Source organism: Sminthopsis crassicaudata, chromosome 2, assembly GCF_048593235.1.
Source record: "Sminthopsis crassicaudata isolate SCR6 chromosome 2, ASM4859323v1, whole genome shotgun sequence".
NCBI lineage: Eukaryota > Metazoa > Chordata > Mammalia > Dasyuromorphia > Dasyuridae > Sminthopsis > Sminthopsis crassicaudata.
This window is the reverse complement of record NC_133618.1, coordinates 461,685,771-461,704,022: the sequence shown is the minus strand read 5'-3', so window position 1 is coordinate 461,704,022 and position 18,252 is coordinate 461,685,771. Positions and strand designations below refer to the sequence as shown.

At 35.0% G+C, this 18,252-nt stretch overlaps 1 protein-coding gene across 6 annotated transcripts in view; it reads left to right on the top strand.

Moving 5' to 3' along the window:
- CDK5RAP2 (CDK5 regulatory subunit associated protein 2) overlaps positions 1-18,252 on the top strand; it is a 157,373-nt gene that overhangs the window by 106,151 nt on the left and 32,970 nt on the right. For 5 of the 6 annotated variants that reach the window (XM_074292912.1, XM_074292915.1, XM_074292916.1 and 2 more), the window contains 4 exons: positions 2,183-2,414; positions 3,265-3,384; positions 11,328-11,904; positions 14,528-14,760. In XM_074292912.1, coding sequence (XP_074149013.1) covers positions 2,183-2,414; positions 3,265-3,384; positions 11,328-11,904; positions 14,528-14,760 — 1,162 coding nt within the window. The remainder of the gene's footprint in view (positions 1-2,182; positions 2,415-3,264; positions 3,385-11,327; positions 11,905-14,527; positions 14,761-18,252) is intronic. The other variant, XM_074292913.1, reaches the window with a different exon arrangement.

Here is an 18,252-nt window from a genome sequence, read left to right as displayed (position 1 = left end):
TCTTAAGTTGCTTTGCACTGGTTGTTTCTAAAATTAAAAATGTTATTTTATGAGGTTTCACTTAGCAGCTGAGATTCACTTAATCTCTCTGAATCTCTCTTTTCTCATCTGTGAATCAGAAATAATACATTACCTGTAGAGTTGTTCTTTGGACACTATTTTATGAAACTTAAATACTAGAGAAAAATGTACTCTTTTAATCAAGGCCTCTCTCAATCCCAGTGTTACTGTTCTAAGGACCCTTTGAGTTCTGATAATGTTGTATCAACAAGAGATATTTTTATCCAGCTCCATGTTTTTAGTAACTTTTTAATAGCATAGAACATAACATGTTAGAAAGTTCTTGAATGCCTTCTATTGGTTTTAATGTCATAACCTTCCTCATCACCAAATTTTCCATTGTATTTTTAAAACATGAGCACATATTTGTAAGTCTTACAGTACAAGAGTGCTCATTTTCAAATATGGTGCTTTAGTGATGACTTTTCTAATCTATCTCTGATGGCTGTTTTGGATCTGAAAAATGAACTGTAATAGTGCTTCATAACACAGAAATAGAGAATTAAGTTTATTTTCTGACCACCAAATTACTGCTTTTGTCTGTACCAAAGAGCGTTAGCTATATCATTAACAAAATTGCTTTTGATTGTTTTAAATTATGCACCAAAACTATAATTTTTGGAAAGGGGTTTTCTAAATATATCTGAAGTAGACAATAAAAAGACATTACTATAATATTAATGACAACTGGGATGAACATCTGTGTAATTTTGGCTGTTTTTTCAAATATCCATTCTCACTTATGTAATTGCATATATCTTGTGTTTTATACCTGAGTATTAGGAAAGGTAATTCTTATGGTTTTTTTTTTTTTTGAATCAAATGGAACTGTAAGAGTATTACATCTTCCCTTTCCCCTTGTCCAAAATATATATATATAGTTTGGAATAATCTATATTGTTGATCATTTAAATGGGGAAAAAAAACGAAAAAAAAGGCTGGATTCCAGAATGATTTTATTTCAGTCAAATTTGCCAGATAAAAATTTGGAGGCCTATATAGATATTGCAAATTTGTACATGGGCCAAAGGTGATTATTTTCTTGTAAAAAGAATGCTTTCACAGTGACAAAAGTAGAACCACCTATCGGGAATGTGTGTTCTAGACTACTTAGTGAGAAATGTTGGCATTCCTTGCTTATCTGGACCTGGGATGAAGGTTTAGCCTGAGCAGTTTTACTGTGTGGGAGGGAAGGTTGGGAGAGTTTTGACCACCCTCTACTTTAGTGCCTTTGTTATAATTATAAGCTGTAATATGCTTACACTTCTAGAAGCTATTTATGTATAGACTTGAGTTTGTTGGCTTTTATACTTATTGCCCCCTTACTATTATGATGTGTGAGTTCTTATGTCTGTTTTCTTTGTTAGTTTCTTTTCTGCCTTATTCTTTGGTGTCAGCTCTCAGGTTTTTCTGCTGTCAGTATACTTCTTGTAACTCCCTGCCTCCTAATTTGTTTCTTCTATTCTCCTGCACTTCCTGAAAAAGCTTTTAGAACAATGATAGGCATAGAAAGTACACTGGACTGAAATCTAGTATAGATCTGAGTTTGTGTCCTACTTCCTACTTTTATCCCTCTGAACTTTGGTTTCTTTACCTGCAAAATGAAGGTGATAATATATCACCATCTTTGCAATATACTTTTCAAGTCTTCATGCTTTATAAATGCTAGCTGTTATTATCAATATTGCTGTTATTAGTATTAACAATATTAACTTGACAAGCTGCTATTAATAATACTGATATTAGTAAATATTAAGCTTACATTTCTAAAGCTTAAGACTTCATAATATTAATAAGAGTGATAGGACTTGAGCAAGAGCTCGTGAATACAGTGTTAGAATTTTGATGTATCAATTTTATGATATCTCTGACTCTTCAGAGGCTTGTTCTGTTTACTGCTAGATCTAAATAATTCAAGTTTTCAGAGAGATAATCTTATTAGAATAAGTGATGCATGTGTTTTATATGGCATCTTTTCTTTACTGAAAAATAAGTTTCATGAAAGCAGGGATTCTCTCTTTTCTTTCCTTAATAATGTCTCCTAATACTTTATTAGAATAGTAATGTGTATGCAGTGGTCATTAACTAGTATGTGTAAAATTGTACAATGTGTTTTTTTCAGAGCACTAAGAAATCCCGCTTACCCATTCCATTAAAATCATCTAGATCATTAGGAAGTGTAAACTTAAACTCTTCTACCCAGGAAACAATGGTTTATCTACAGAACCAGATAGCTGAGCTACATGGACATCTCAAGGAATGTTCAATTCGAAACAAACATCTTCAACAAAAGTTATCTTTGACCGAAGCTCTGATTGAAGAGAGACCAATGCAAGACAAACTCTTGCTGCATGGTAAAATGAAAAAGAAAAATGTGTTTTAGAGAGCTAGGCAAATAACTGATAGAACTGCTTGAAATGTCAGCTGTGTTGTTTAGAATTATAATAAGTTCACTTATAAATTCTATGAATTGCAGTGATTAATCTTGATTCTGGCTTCTAACATGATACAGAAAAACACTAAGGGAAAACCAAATCTATTATTTTCATTCCCCCTGGAATACTGTAAAGGGTGGGGTTGGTTTAGGTCACACTAATATTGAAGCAGAGGTCACTAGGATAGATGCTTTTTTTTTTGTGGGTAACTGGAAAACCTAATCTGACTTGGATCTAACCTACTTCTGCCTGGTCCCTTTTGGACTCCAATGACCCACAATATGGGTTGAATTGTTCTGAATCTCTGCCTTAACCCTAGGAAAAGAGTGGGCTTGATTCTACCTGAGAAGAATAAGAGTATTAGAATCCATGATGCCCATTGGGGGGGTTTACTTTTGGGCCATAAAGGTACCCCATTTTTGATTTTGAGAGACTATGGAACCCAAGAAAGTCCTAGTTCTATGGTTCTCAGTCAAGAAGCCCATTAGAAGATTTCTCCTCTCAGAGAAACGTGGCTTGACCCTCTAGAATTCATTTCCATGTGCTTCTTTTTCAAAAGCAGGGACTTAAACCATTTGAGACAAGCTGAAGTATATTTATGCTTTTTATTTTTTATTATGGCAGTTCTGTAGATTAATTTTGTCTTATAAATTGCATCTTGCATCCCCAGCGTTTTCATTTTCCCCATTGTGTCTTTGTGTTCTTTTCAGTTGCTTGGCTTGGTTTCAGTTTTGTGCTTTTATTTTTTTCATTTTGTGGATTTCTCTAGCTGAGCCCTCGTCGAAAGCAGTTTGCCAGGAGAACAAGGTGGAATTAAAGGATCCTGAAGGTGATGCCGGTGGGAAGGAGGAAAAAGAGGAGGATGAGAATCAGAGAAAGAGTCCAGGTAGTTTGTAATTAGAAAATAAGGATGGGAGTTCTGTAGCTTGAACATTGCTTACTGATTAGAAAGCAGATTACAAAAATAATGAAAAGAAAGAACCCAAACTGATATTTATGAATTCTTAATTCTAGACCCTTCTCCAAGCCTATGTTTCCATATTTGTAAAACTCTTGAGGCTTAGACTATGCAATTTTAATGGGTCTTTCAGATTTACCATTCTATTGCTAGGTGATCATTACTAATGGCATTTGTCCACATCCTATATCCTTTACCTTCTCTGGGCCTCAGTTTCCATATCTTGAGATGATGTCTTTAAGTTACTTCTACCTGAGCTTCACATATCACTGTGCCTTAAAGAAAGAGAGAATGTACATTATAATAGATAAGTTCCCTTTTCATTATAATATTTTGTGATTCTTTTTTTAAAAGGATTATTGTCCTTTGCGATATAATTTAACTAGGACATACTTCAGTTAGTAAGAAGTGATATCCCAGAAATCTTATGCTAGACTCAAGAGAAGATGATTTTTCAAGAGGGTCACAAGGATTTATAAATTCAGATCTTCATATAAATGGGTTGAATGTTATTTTCTTTGTGGGACCTCTCTTTAATTCCGGAAATTCAAGAAAAGCTTCTGCAGAGTTCTGGTTGTGGAAGAGGAAGTCAGAAAATGAAACTGGTCCTTTATCTGAATTGTGGAAAGGCATTTGACATGGTTTAAACTTAATTGAAGCATTGTTAAGAATATAAATGATGCTGATATCAGGATGGCTTATGACTTCAAATGCTTTATTGATATTTGTAAGAAAGCTTAATAACTTCTGCCTTCCTGATTATAAAATACTAAATAAATGTTTACTGTATCAAGAAGTAGGAGGTCCACATAAATGCGTACAATCATGTACACACACACACACACACACACACACACACGTACGTATTCAGCTTAAGTTCTTTCCTTTTATTTTTAGAATTTCAAGTTTGGTATTTGATTGGGGGTTTTTAATTTTTTTTCCCTAGCTTTTTTAGTTGCAAGCCAATTCATTGATTTTCTCTCTATATTGTATGCACGTAAGCATCTAGAGATATTAAATTTCCCCTTATTATTGCTTTGATTGCATTCCATAAATTTTGGTATGTTGTCTCATTTTTGTCATTCTCTCAGATGAAATTATTAATTGTATCTATGATTTGCTATTTCATTCATTCATTCTTTAGGATGAGATTATTTAGTTTTCAATTACTTTTTGGTCTGTTTTTTCCTGGCCTTATATTGCATGTGATTTTTGTTGCATCACGATCTGAAAAAGTAGTTTTGCTGTCTATTTCTTCTTGCATTTCTCTTAACTTTTCCTCTAGGAATTTCCATGCTATACCATTTGGTGCATATATGTTTAGTATTGATATTGCACTTCATTACCTATGGTACCCTTTAAGTAAGATAGAGTTTCCTTCCTTATCTCTTTTAATTAGATCTTTGCTGTTACTTGATATGAGATCAAGATTGCTACCCCTGTTTTTTTTTTTTTTCTTAACCTGAAGCATACTATATTCTGATCCAGCCCTTTACCTTCACTCTGTATGTATCATTATGCTTTAAATGTGGTTTTTTTTTGTAAACAACATTTTGTAGGATTCTGGTTTTTGATCCAGTCTGCTATCTGCTTCTGTTTTTATGGAAGAGTTCATCCCATTCACATTCACAGTTAAAATAATTCTGTATTTCCTGCCATCTTATTTACCCTAAGTTATGCTTTTTTCTTTATTTTCCCTCTTCCTTCCTCCCCAGTATTATGCTTTTGATGACCACCTTCCTCAAACAGTCCTCCTTTTTTTATACCTTTCCCCTAATTCTTCTGTTTTCCCTTCTATTAGTCTTTCCCTTTCTTTCCCCCCTTTTCCTCTTATTTCCTTATAAGGTGAGACAAGTTTCTCTCTGAAACCAAATATGTCTAATATTCTCTCTTAGAGCCAAACCTGATGAGAATAAGATTCACACAATGCTCATCCCCCTCCCTTCTTTCCCTCAATTATAATAGGTTTTCTTTGCCTCTTTGTAAGATGTAATTTCCCTTATTTTTCCTCCCTTTTCCTCTTTTTCCAGTATGATCCCCTTTCCAACTCTAGTTTCTTTTCCTTATTATCATAATAAAATAAAATCATACCCGCATTCTCCAAGTATGCCCATAACAGAAATATAGTTCTCAAGAATTCTTTCTTTTTTATCTTTTTATGCTTCTCTTGAGTTCTGTGTTGCAGATCAAACTTTTTGTTCAGTTCTGGACTTTTCATTAAAAATAGGTGAAATTCATTTTTATCATGTCCATCTTCTTCCTGAAAGATAATGCTCATTTTAGCTGGATAGCTTATTGCCTGTAATCCAATTTCCTTTGCCTTTCAGAATATCAGATTCCAGGCCATTTGACCCTTTAAGGTAGAAGCTCCTAGGTCGTGGGTAATCCTAATTGTGGTTTCTCGATATTTAACTTTTCTTCTTTCTGGCCACTTGCAATATCTTTTCCTTGGTGTGATAGTTCTGAAATTTAGCCACAATATTCCTTTGGGATTTAATTTTGGGGTCTCTTTCAAGAAGTGATTGGTGAATTCTTTCAATGACTATTTTACCTTCTGATTCTAAAATATCAGGGGAGTTTTCTTTTATGATTTCCTGTAAGATAATGCCTGGGTTCTTTTTTTCATCATGGCTTTCAGGAAGTCCAGTAATCCTTAGATTATCTCTCCTAGATCTGTTTTCCAGGTCAGTTGTTTTTCCTAGGAGATATTTCATATATTTTTCTATTTTTTCATTTTTTGTTTTTGTTTGACTGATTCTTGAAGTCTTATTGAGTCATTCACTTACTTTCATTTGTTCAATTCTAATTTTTAGTGTATTATTTTCCTCAGTTACCTTTTTTAACTCCTTTTGCAATTGGCCAATTGAATTTTTTTTGTTCATTGCATTCTTTTTCCATTTCACAAATTTTGTTTTTCAGTGAATTGGTGTCTTTTTCATATCTCTTTTGTAGGACATTATATGCTTTTTCCATTCCTCCTTGCAATGATCTCATTTCATTTCCCCAATTTTCTTCTAACTCTTTTAAGATCCTTTATGCAGTTTTTGAAGAAAGCCTTGTGGAATGGGGACCAACTCATTTCTCCCATTGGGGCTACATCTGGAATTGCTTTGCTTTTAAGAACCTCAGGATTTGAGGTCTGTTCAATGCAGAGGAATGACAGCTGCTTTAATTTGCCCTGGGGCAGCTCTGCTGATTGATTTCTAGTGCTGGGTAATAGCCACTAGGTCCAACGTTCTACTGGGGGCTTAGTAGTTTACAATTTGCTTTTTACAAAAGGCAAATCTGCCAAACCACCTGCTTACAACCAGGATAGAATGACCTAAGAGGCTCACAGAATATTCCCAGGTGTGTGGAAGCTGCAGTGTTCTGGCTCTCCACTCCAGTTTCTTGCCCCGGGCTCCCTGTACTGCCATCTGGGCTAGGCAGAATGTCCCCCTGCCCATTTGAAACAGACCTGTTCTGTAGTTCTTCCAAGGTATCTTCTTCTAGAAATGTGTTATACTCCAAAACCAGTTTAGAGGCTTAATCTGCTGTTGGTTTGAGAGAAGGTCAGAGGAGGTCAGAGAGTCTTGTCTGCTCTCCGCCATCTTGCCCTACCGTGTCATGTTAAAGTTGCCTCAGGGGTGCATCGTTGTTAATGAAGCATGCTTAAATTTACAGTTTTTTCCCTCATAATTATTTAACAAAGGGTTTCAAGATTACCTACTGCTCTTGTGCTTCTATATTACTTGCTGAGCATTGACTTTGGGTTCAAATCCTGACCCTGTGACATCTGTGTGGTGTTGGAAAGTCATTCTTTCTCCCTAGACCTGTTTTCTCATCAGTGAAAGGAGCTGGCTAGACCAAATAATGTTATTATGCATTCCAGCTATGGTATTATAAGTACAGGCACAGTCTCACCAAAATTAATACAAGAATAACTCTCCATAATACCATGACATGGTTCCATGGAAACAGCATTACAGAGAGCATTTAGGTCCATATAAATGATCATTTGGCTAAATTATATTGTGTCAGAATTTACAACTTTGCCACATGAGTCTGTGTAGACCCATGTGTAGAACATTGGTCTGGGCAACCTTATGTAGAATATGACTGTATACTTAAAACAGATGAAGTGTGACAGAGCTGCTTCTCTTCAGTTGAATGGCTCACAGAAACCATATCTTTTAGAGCCCACTTACAAAAGCCTATCCCCTTAAAAGGTTATGCATGTAGCAGTGGGTATTAGTGACTAGACTTCCAAATCCAATGGCCTTTTAAAAAAATTCTTGTCCTTTTTGGCCTTTCTGCAGTAATTGATATTCTTGACTGCTCTTCCATTTCATTACATTGCCCTCCACTTTCTTCTTGTATCTGTCAGCCCTCTGCTACTCAGTCTTCTTTGCTGGATCATCAAGTTGTCTTTTATACTGTTTGTGGCTGTGCCCTAAGGCTATGCCCTGTGCCCCCTTCTTATACTTTGACTTGATCTTATCAGTCCTCAGGTATTAAAGTTATTTGTTATCTCTATAGAGATCAATCTCAGATCTGGATATTCAGCTCCAATCCCAGTTTACTAAGTGCTTTTTGGATATTTTCATTGGCATGATTCAACACAGCTAATCTCTACTCTCTTTCCTCAAATTCTTCCATCTCCCATCTTCTTCACTTCTACATTCCTTTTTATGGTACCACTCTTCTAGTCACCTAAGTTCAAAATTTTGGAGTCATCCTCAACTTTTCCTTTTCCCTCACCCTTGCATCTCCATTCAGTTTCAAGTGTACCTCCACATTATATCTCTTATCTAGAGCCTATTTTCTACAAAGCCATCTTTCACTGTTATAATAGCCTCCCAGATCTCTTTATCTGCTTCCAGGATTTTTCCTCTCCAATTCAACCTTTATTCAGCTACCTAAATCTAGAGTTAAGGAAATCTGAGTTCAAATGTGATCTCAGATAACTTACTATCTGTGCAACTCTGGAAAAATCACTTAACTTCGGTCTGCCTCAGTTTCCTCATCTGTAAAATGGGAATAATAATAGCACCTACCCAAGGGTTGTTGAGAGAATAAAATGAGTTAATATTTATAAAGCACTTTGCAAATCATCAAGTGGAATGTGAATGTTTCTTCTTGTTATTTTTAAAGTACTTATCTGACCATTTACTCTTTTGTTCAAAAACTTTTATAGATTCACATTGCCTCTAGTTTCTAATACAAACTTCTCTCTTTGGCTTTTAAAGTCTTTCACCACTACTCTAGCATATATTTCCAGACTTGGAGCAAATGACTCCCTTTTATATCCTTTTATATTTTAGACAAACTGACTTACTTGCTATACCTTACACGTGACATTATATCTCTTTTCTCCATGTCTTGATGTTTCTTTTGCCTATACTTATTGCACATCCTCCTTACCTCTCTCTGTGTTGTAGAATTCCAGGCTTCCTTTAGAGCTCAGATTAGGTGTTACTCTCTGCAAGAAAGCTATATTTCCCCTAGCCGCTAGCACCCTTAATCCTGAAGTTACGTTGTCTATATTTTGTACTTATATATGTTCTTGTTTCCTCTGCCAGAATGTTTCCCTCTTGAGGCTAGGTATTGTTCTGTTTTTGTCTTTTTATCTGTTGTCAGTGCTTAGAACAATGCTGGCACCTGGCATATGCTTACTAATGCTGTTTGAATGAATGAATGAGTGAATGCTGTCTTTAGAATTTGACTACCATAGATTTGGATAGAATTTGGAAGTACCAGGCTCTGGTACTTCACTAGCCATGTATCTTTAGACTAATTTCTTTTCTGTAAAATAAAGGGGTTGGAGTTAGGTGATCTTTAAGGTCCCTTCCAAGGGACCTAAGATTTTATGATTCCAACTTCTTTCTAATCCTTCACATGACAGCAATTTATTAAATGAAAGAATCTAATTTTGGGTTGTTTGCAATGTAATTAGGGGAAAGATTGCAGGGCTTTTTTATTTCTTTTTTTTTTTTTTTTCTAATTTCAGTTAGTAAAATGACCCTCAAATCTTTTTACTCTTCTTATTTCAGTACCAAAGCACATAAACTTATGCTCCAGCTGAGCACTTTGTCAAATTATCAACTACTCTGGATCTACGGACAAGTTACCTCACCTTTCTGGCACTCCGTTTTCTCTATTGTGAAATTGGGCAGTAGGCTAATTGCTCTTTAACATATTTTCTTTCTGATTTAAAATTTTCTATTGTACAATTCAATTCTGAACTAAGTAGATGAAAGGGAACTGGTACTATTTATATGTGGATATGAGAGACATAGGCCTTCCTTTCTTCCTTTTCTCTGGGCCTGCCTTCCTCTTAACTACTCCATGCCAAGTATTATGAGAGGTACAAGAAATGAAATGGTACTATACTCAATATTCTCATATATACAAAGACAAATAATATACCTCTTTCTCCCCCCTCCCCCACTAGATTCAATGCAATTGTTCATTCACTAATAACAATCTGAGTGGGGCATGATCCCTATTCCTGTAGACTAACATTGTTTTCATTTTTACCATTTTGAGAATGTTTGATGATAAAATTCACAAAAACAAATATGTACACAGGTAAGATTTGTGATAATTCATATATTTATGAAATGTAAATTTCAAAATTATCTGGCTTTAATCAAGGTATTACTTTTGTGAAGAGAATTGCATTGAAATCACCATTGTCTTGTTTTCTTAGATCTAGACTTATTACCAAGGGGCTAAGATTTATCACTTTACTTAAGTTCAGAGACACATCTTAATATTTCTTTAACTGTAACAAGTTAGGGTTTACAAGACTAACTTTTAATAGGTAGCTTATTTTCTTATAATTGCTTATATTTAGGGCACCCTCTCATTAAGTGGGAGACTTAATTTTGGTTATGACCTGATAGTCGGAAAACCTAGGCTTCTAATATTTTGGTTAACTTGAGAGATAATTTAGAATAATTCTCCCCCTAGAATTATTAGTATTTTATTATCAGTGGCAGGAGTAGAAATTAGACTTGTGATTTCAATGAAGTAGGACTGCCAGTGTATTTTCTGCCTAGGACATTGAGAGTCAGTTGCATAATTGGTATGTGTCAGAGAAGAAAGTTGAACCTGTGTTTCCCTGATTCCAATTCTGGTTCTTCTGTTCACATATTGTGGCATATTATTAATAATAATGGTAATAGATTAAAAAGAAAGTATCATATAAATACATAGTTGTGTGTATATGTATTTAGACAACAACAACGATGATTTTTATTTCTGTAGTAATTTTCACTTTGCAGAGTGATTTCCTCACCATCACTTTGAGGTAGGTCATACAATTAGTATTATTCACATCTTAAAGATGAGGAAACTGAACTTAAGTAAAGTGATATCTTCATTTTGCTCTTTTAGCAAGTTAATAGTATCAGGAGTTGATGTCTGGCTTTCTGATTCTAAGTTGAATGCTCTTTCAGGCCTTTGTTTCCAATGAGATAATGTATATGAAAATGCTTTGTAAATCGTCAAATGCTATATATGTAAGAGTTGTTTTTGTTACATTGTGGGTGGAATATTGATACATGACTCTCATTTAAAAATTTTTGAAGGTGGGCCATTAATTTAACCTAATTTCATCTATTCCTCATTTCTTAAGACCTGAGCACAATCAAACATAACAGAGATTTAGGTTAGCTCTGAGAAAGTGCTTGTTGGCTCACATTCTAGAACTATTTACTGAAGATATGGTAGGATCCTCTTCTGGAAATTTAAAAAAATAAGTAGGCTATAACTATGTCTCTGGGAAGTTGGATAAAGTCTTGTCCTGAAATAGATGATTTATGAAAATCTTACTCATTATAGTGATTCTGAAAACAACAGATACTAATATAAAAGCATTCAACTTTCAGAACCTGAACTATATCAGCTTAAAAACTTTGACATCTTGCCCTCAAACAAAGAGAGTCATTGTGAAGATTTTATAGATGCAACTTCAACTGCGTCTTATGCAAGTTCCAAAAATCTTTCTCTTCAAGTAAACGTGAATGGAACAGATCTTTCTGATGAATTTGATGCAGATGATGCTGAACATTTAAAACAACGAATTAGAGATTTGAAAACTGAACTTGAAGGATACCAGAAATTCATGTTTCAGTTGCAAGCTTCTAAACAGTCCCAGTGCAGTAAGGCTATTATCACAGTCTTGTGTGGGACTGAAGAAACCCAGGAAGGACAGAATAAATCTAAGGGTGGGACCCATGAAGAAGAAATGAAGACATTCTCTAGTTTACATCAAGTTCAATATGTAAAACACACCAAAATCCTTCATCCATTGACTTCAGAGTTGGCTGATGGGATAGTGGAAGAACTAAAGCAACAGCTGGAAGAACAAGGATCTGAACTAAAGAAAGAGCAGAATATGAATATGAACCTTCTTGAGGAAGTACATAATCTTCAAAACAAACTCAGAGAATCATCCCCTACAAGGTAAGTTCTGGTATGACTAGCCAGATTACTTTTCATTACAGCACATTCTTACTAACTGCACAGCTTTCTCCCACCTACCAGGTGCATAGAAAACACAGTAATAGGCGAAAGAATGTTAGATCAGAAAGTTAGTTCTATAGAAAAAGTGTTATATAAACAAACTGACTGACATTGCAGTATGGAGTTGAGGTTGTTCTAAGACTTTTAGATTTAATTATTATATATTTCAAGAACCACAGTTGCTAGAGATTTGAGAAGTCATCAACATCAATTCAGGGATAAACAAAAATATCTACTTATAACCTTTATTTAGCCATTTCTTGAAAAGACACCTATTGAGGAGGAATACACTATTTCCAGAGGAAGACTATTTTTCCTTTGAATAGCTCTATAAACATTAGGAAATTTTCTTTTACTTCAAGCTTAAATTTGGTTCTCTGCAACTGCCATTGCTCCAAAGGTCTAAAAAGACAAACTTATAAAAATGGAATCCCTCTTTGTTGTGGTAGCCTTGCAAATACTTTTAGAGTTATTCAGGAAAGGTTTTGGAAAGAGGGTAATATCTGAATATAGCATTTATAGATCAGAATTTTGAATAGCATTTTCCACACCCCAAGTTTATTTACTAGTAAAAAACCTGCAGTTATCCTCTCAGATCATGAGCTGGCACTCATTCTTAAGAAATTGAAATGCTGGCTTAACATACTTCTATTTGTTCTTATGTTTCCAGACCAGTGGAAGTTGCTGAATCTGTTCAGCAATTCAGTAAAGATTTATAAAGCCCTTATTTTGCTATAAGGCACTTTGCTAGTCACTATACAGGTACAAAAAATGAAGAACGGCTGTATCTTCAAGGTGTTCACATTCTATTTAGGATATGATACACATCTGAGTAAATACAAACCAATATGAGGGGGGAAAGAACCCTAATTACTACTTATATTGAAAGGAGAGCTTAAGTTGATCTCTAAAGAGATAAAAATGAGAGGGGGGGGAAGCTAAGGCAACAAGAAAGAAAGGATGGATGTTTTTGAAATAGTTCACTGAATGGGTAGAATTTAAGTACTCTTAAACAGTAGTTAATTTCTAGAAAAGCTTGTGGGGGAGATCTTCCTAGAACTGTTTTTTTTTTTTTTCCCCCCAAGTCCCATTTTGGTGGACCCACCATAGATCAAATCATGTTACCTTGACAGCCTACAATATTCACTCCCAGGCATGGTTATTGACCTTAGCATTTCTGTGTAAGCTCAAGTGACAATAAGAAGAGGAGTGTAAGCATTTTTCTGTATTTATGCCTCAAGATCATTTTAGAAAAACAGGCTCTTAATAAAAGAGTAAGATTTTTTATTCACAGATATTTTATGGGTATCAGTGTATACAATTTTATTCTTTATCATACATTGGAAATAGGATTGTTTATAAAGTGTACCCTTCTTTGTTTGTCACTAATTGGTGATAATCTATTGTTAATTTTGTTAGAGGCAGAATTGAATTTTCCAATATTTCTGAAATGCTTGGATTATAGTTTTTTAAGAACTAGCATCACATCATTATGATGGGGCTTGTTGATATGCTGAATTGTTTCAAATATTACCTTCTTACTCATTCCAGTGTCACTTAAATGGAAAGATGACATGTGGCACAAGGAAGCATTTGAACTCATTGCTTATTCTGAGTACACTTGAAGTTGGTCCATATTTGAGATTTTTCATATTCCATTTTATAATAAGTGGAATCTTGCATCATCATCTGCATAACTTTGTACGGGGAATATAGCAGTGATACAGTCCTGGCTTTCAAGGAATTTACATACGAATAGGGAGGAGAAGGTATGGATACAAATGGCCATAATATCAAATAGAAATATGACTCATGCAGAAGAGAAGCAATGAGTAAACTCTGTGGAAAGGCCTCAGTTGCCTCATCTATAAAATGGAAATTATGATCCTATATATATATATATATATATATACACACACACACACACACACACACACACACACACATATACATATATATACGTATATACATGTATACATATATGTATATATGTATACATATTATGTATATATGTATATGTATATATATAGTGTGTATATATATACACATATATATATAGTGTATATATAGTGTATATTTAGCATATGTATCCTACTTTGTTTTTTCTGTAATGCCAGTGCTGAATGGGAAATATTGGGGAGAGTAAGGCTTCTTGCTGTTATATATCTCCATAGAAGTACAGGGCTATGCCCATGATTCCTTCCGTTTCCCCCCTTCTAATTCTATCATTTTTCACTGATATTTGTGGATTAGGCTCGTCAGAATTGCTCTTTTGAAAAATACATGGGATTGCTCATTTCCTTTAGTCACTAATAATCTGTCTTTTAATTGGATACCTTGTAAGGTTGAAAAATATTGCATGAAGTCCCTTGTTCCAGGATTTGTTAGCTATTTTGAAATAGAAAAAAAAATGATGTTGTATAGATGCCATTAACAAAATAGTATATATACTTGTACAGCTTCAGGCTTTTGAAAAATGTACTCGATCATATTTTCAATTAGTGTTAAGGTCAAAAAATTCAATTTGAAAATGATACCAGATTTTTTTCCCCCTTTTTACCAGATACGATTCATTAGTTCAGTCCCAAGCTAGGGAGCTCTCCTCCCAACGGCAGCAGATTAAAGACAGCCACAGCATCTGTGTCATTTATCGTCAACATATGACCAACCTTATTAAAGCTTTTGAGGAGTTGCTGCAGGCCAGTGATGTTGATTACTATGTAGCTGAAGGCTTCCGGGAGCAGCTGAATCAAAGCATTCAGTTACTTGAGAAATTGGAAAAGATGTTTCTTAATGGTAAGTGGTAATGCTTGCATTGTTTAATGTCTAAAATTCTTAAATATTTTAAGTCAGACTTTTTAAGTAGTATATGTCTTGGAATGGAGTGGAGGGGGAACAAATTGGCTTTCCCTTTCCCCTGTTTTGACCTGATATGTATCACAGCAGGAACCATCTTGAACCATTTTCATTTAGGAAGGCAGCCAGCAATTGTTGCCTAATGGCAAATTGGTTTCTGGTGTTTGGAAACTATCATTTATAGCTACTTTTCCCTTTGTAATGGCTGTGCCACTAGCCACACCTGTGAGCTATTTATTATACATTGCTCTAAGAGCCTTTAAGACAGCTGGCTCAACAGGACCTCCATGACAAACTGTTGGAAGTAACTTGGCTTCTTTATATGGTTTGGTGGAAAGGCCACTGGACTAAGAGCTAGGAGCCTGAGGTTCCAGGCCTGGTTATAATATTTACTTACTTGGTAATCTTGGATAAATCAGTTTTTTCTTTGGGGTTCAATTTCTTCCTCAATAATATGAGAGAATTAAAGTTAATGACCTTAAAAATACTTTCTAGCTCTGACATTTTGTGGTCTGTGGATGCTTATGACTTGTTTTTTTTGTCATGTTTTTAAGAACCTCATTTATGACTGCAAATGTGCAGCTTATGAATAGGGCAGGAAGTGATATATTTCAATTTATTTTTCATCTTTCCTTTTTTGGAATTTTTGGCTGGGTAGAGGTGCATGAAATACTTTTCCCTATTCCTTTTCTTATCCCATTGTTACCTGTTGGCTCAGTGTTTGCAATATCTATCAGTCATCATTCTTTTATTTGAAGGATCACTAATTTCATCAGTATGGTATTCCACAAATAAAAATTGCAACCTGTTTTAAACTTAGCATAGATTGTCTTTGAAAGGTTTTGTTACCAAAAAATTGATAGAATCATGGTAATAGTCATAAGTGTAGGTCTGAAAAAGGGACTTTAGAGCTCACCTAGTTTTATTCCCATTTTTTTAATTGATAAAGAATTGAGAGCAAAGGAAATTAAGTGATTTGCCCACACTCAACCAAATGGTGACTAGCAGAGCTAGTCATTTATAACAGAGCTATAAATTAAATCAATGCTCTTGGGATCCAGTGTTTTCTCAGCTACACTATGCTGCCTCTCTCCTTTGGTCAACTTGACCATTCTTTCAGCTTAGGTAGACTGTTTCTCAAATAATAAACATATGGCCCATTTTCAAGGCCTGTCTTCTTTGTTGTGAGATCTGTAGGAGTTTGTAATCTGCTGGTAACTTTTGAATATTTAAGGTAATCTCTATGTCATTATGTGGCATTGAAGTAAGAATTTAATGGAGGAATTTTTAGTATAATAATTAAAAGAACTCAGTTTTGGAATAGATTTTATAAATTTTGTTTCTTTTCTGTTCTTTCTACTGCCTCTTCTCTTACTATGGACTCAAGCCTAATGAAGTAGAACAATTGATAAAAAAAAAAAAAGGCCACTGACTCCTGTCATCCTTCATGTCTTCTCAAGCTATCCACCTATAAAGACTCGTAGAGATTCCAACTCCAATTTTTTCTGATCCTTTTCATTGATGACTGCCTGAACCTTGAAATTATTGTATTTATTTTGTAATATTTTGTAGATAATTTTTTTGTATGTAATTAGACCCTCCTCTGGGGCTATGCTCCAGCTCATTCTCACAAGTTGGATTCCTAGAGACAACTACACTCAGGTTCAATTACTCTGTATGTGTGGCTCCATTCCCTTAAAACTAAAATGCAGAACCCCCTCCCCCCCATTGGTGCACTTACCATAAATATCCAGGAGATATAATTAACTGAAAGCAAATGCATTTACTAAAACAACATAAAGAGAACAATAGTAACAGAACATTTCATCCAGAAGCGTGATATGCAGTTTGTTCCAGCCATACATAGTTTAAATAGAAAGAAAGAGGATTAGCACAAAAACACAACCAGGGAACACAGTGGGTCGAGGCATTTCATCTGTCCAGGACTAACATCTCTTTTCCTCTCGTGGTTTCCTTATGCAGTTTCTCATCTTGGCTTTCTAGCTTTGTTCCTTTCTTCTCCCAGGGGTCAGCTCCTGGTGGGCAGGCCTGATTTTCTTTTTGACTCACAGAGATCACAGATCTCTCTCTCTTCTGCTGCTGCTGCTTCTTTTTTTTTTTTTTAATTTTTCACTGAGGCAATTGGGGTTAAGTGACTTGCCCAGGTTCACACAACTTGTAAGTATTAAGTGTTAGAGAGCAGATTTGAACTCAAGTCCTCTTGATCTCAGGCCTAGTGCTTTGTCTATTGTGCCATCTAGTTGCCCCTGGAAGTCACAAATATCAAAGACATTTCCTGATGCTTAGTTTTATTTTATTGCCAATTTTATTAATGATTATTGATTAATTCAGAATCTCCAAGAAGTCATTCAGCATTTATTTATTAAATGCCATTTATTAAATTTATTAAATTTCCCACCTCTTCTGTGAAAACTTTCTTGTCTTTTGTGGTCCATAGGTCTTGACCCAGTGATTTTTCTCTTCTTCTGAACAGATATTGTCTGTATTACTCGTATGATACTTAAACTTGCTTCCTTGTATATCTTTTTCTTGTGTCATGGTTTAGCTTCCCAACTACTGTAGTCATTCAATTATATCCCATTTTTTTTTTTTTGAAAGGACAATGTTGAAAATTAATCCCAATTACAAGTGACATTTAGATTTTAGTCAAATTAGATTTTGTGGGGGAAATGTGTGTCCCACAAATTTTTTTTTTGATAGGCAGACCTTAATTTTCTTTTTTTTTTTTTTTTTGTACTTCTCAAAGTTCAGTGCTTTGCATATAATAAATACACTATTTGTCAATAATAACAATACAAAGTAACTAATGCCAGAGTAATGTAGAATATAGGATCATTCAGATGAGAAATCCTCAAAAAACTCAAAAGAATTTATCTCACAGTGGGCTAAAGGGTTCTGAAGGACTCCATGGATGATGAGAGAAGTTGAGCTAGGGTCTGAAAACAAAGAAAATTCTAATATTTAGAAGAGAACTTCCAGGTGGGAAAATGTATATAATATGTTTGTAATGGTGAGAAAATCAGTTTGCCTCCTAGAGTATGTTAGGTTCAGGTTAGAGAAGAAGGTGGGAGTAAGACTGAACATGAATATGTACAACAGATTATGGAAGTCCTTGATTTCCACACTAGAAATCTGGATTTTGTCCTTCAGAATTCAATTTTTCCCTTCCTTCCTTCCTTCCTTCCTTCCTTCCTTCCTTCCTTCCTTCCTTCCTTCCTTCCTTCCTTCCTTCCTTCCTTCCTTCCTTCCTTCCTTCCTTCCTTCCTTCCTTCCTTCCTTCCCTTCTTCCCTCCTTCCCTCCTTCCCTCCTTCCCTCCGTTCCTTCCTTCCTTTCTTCCCTTCTTCCCTCCTTCTTTCCTTCCCTCCCTCCCTTCCCTCCTTTCCTTCCTTCCTTCCTTCTCTCCTTCCTTC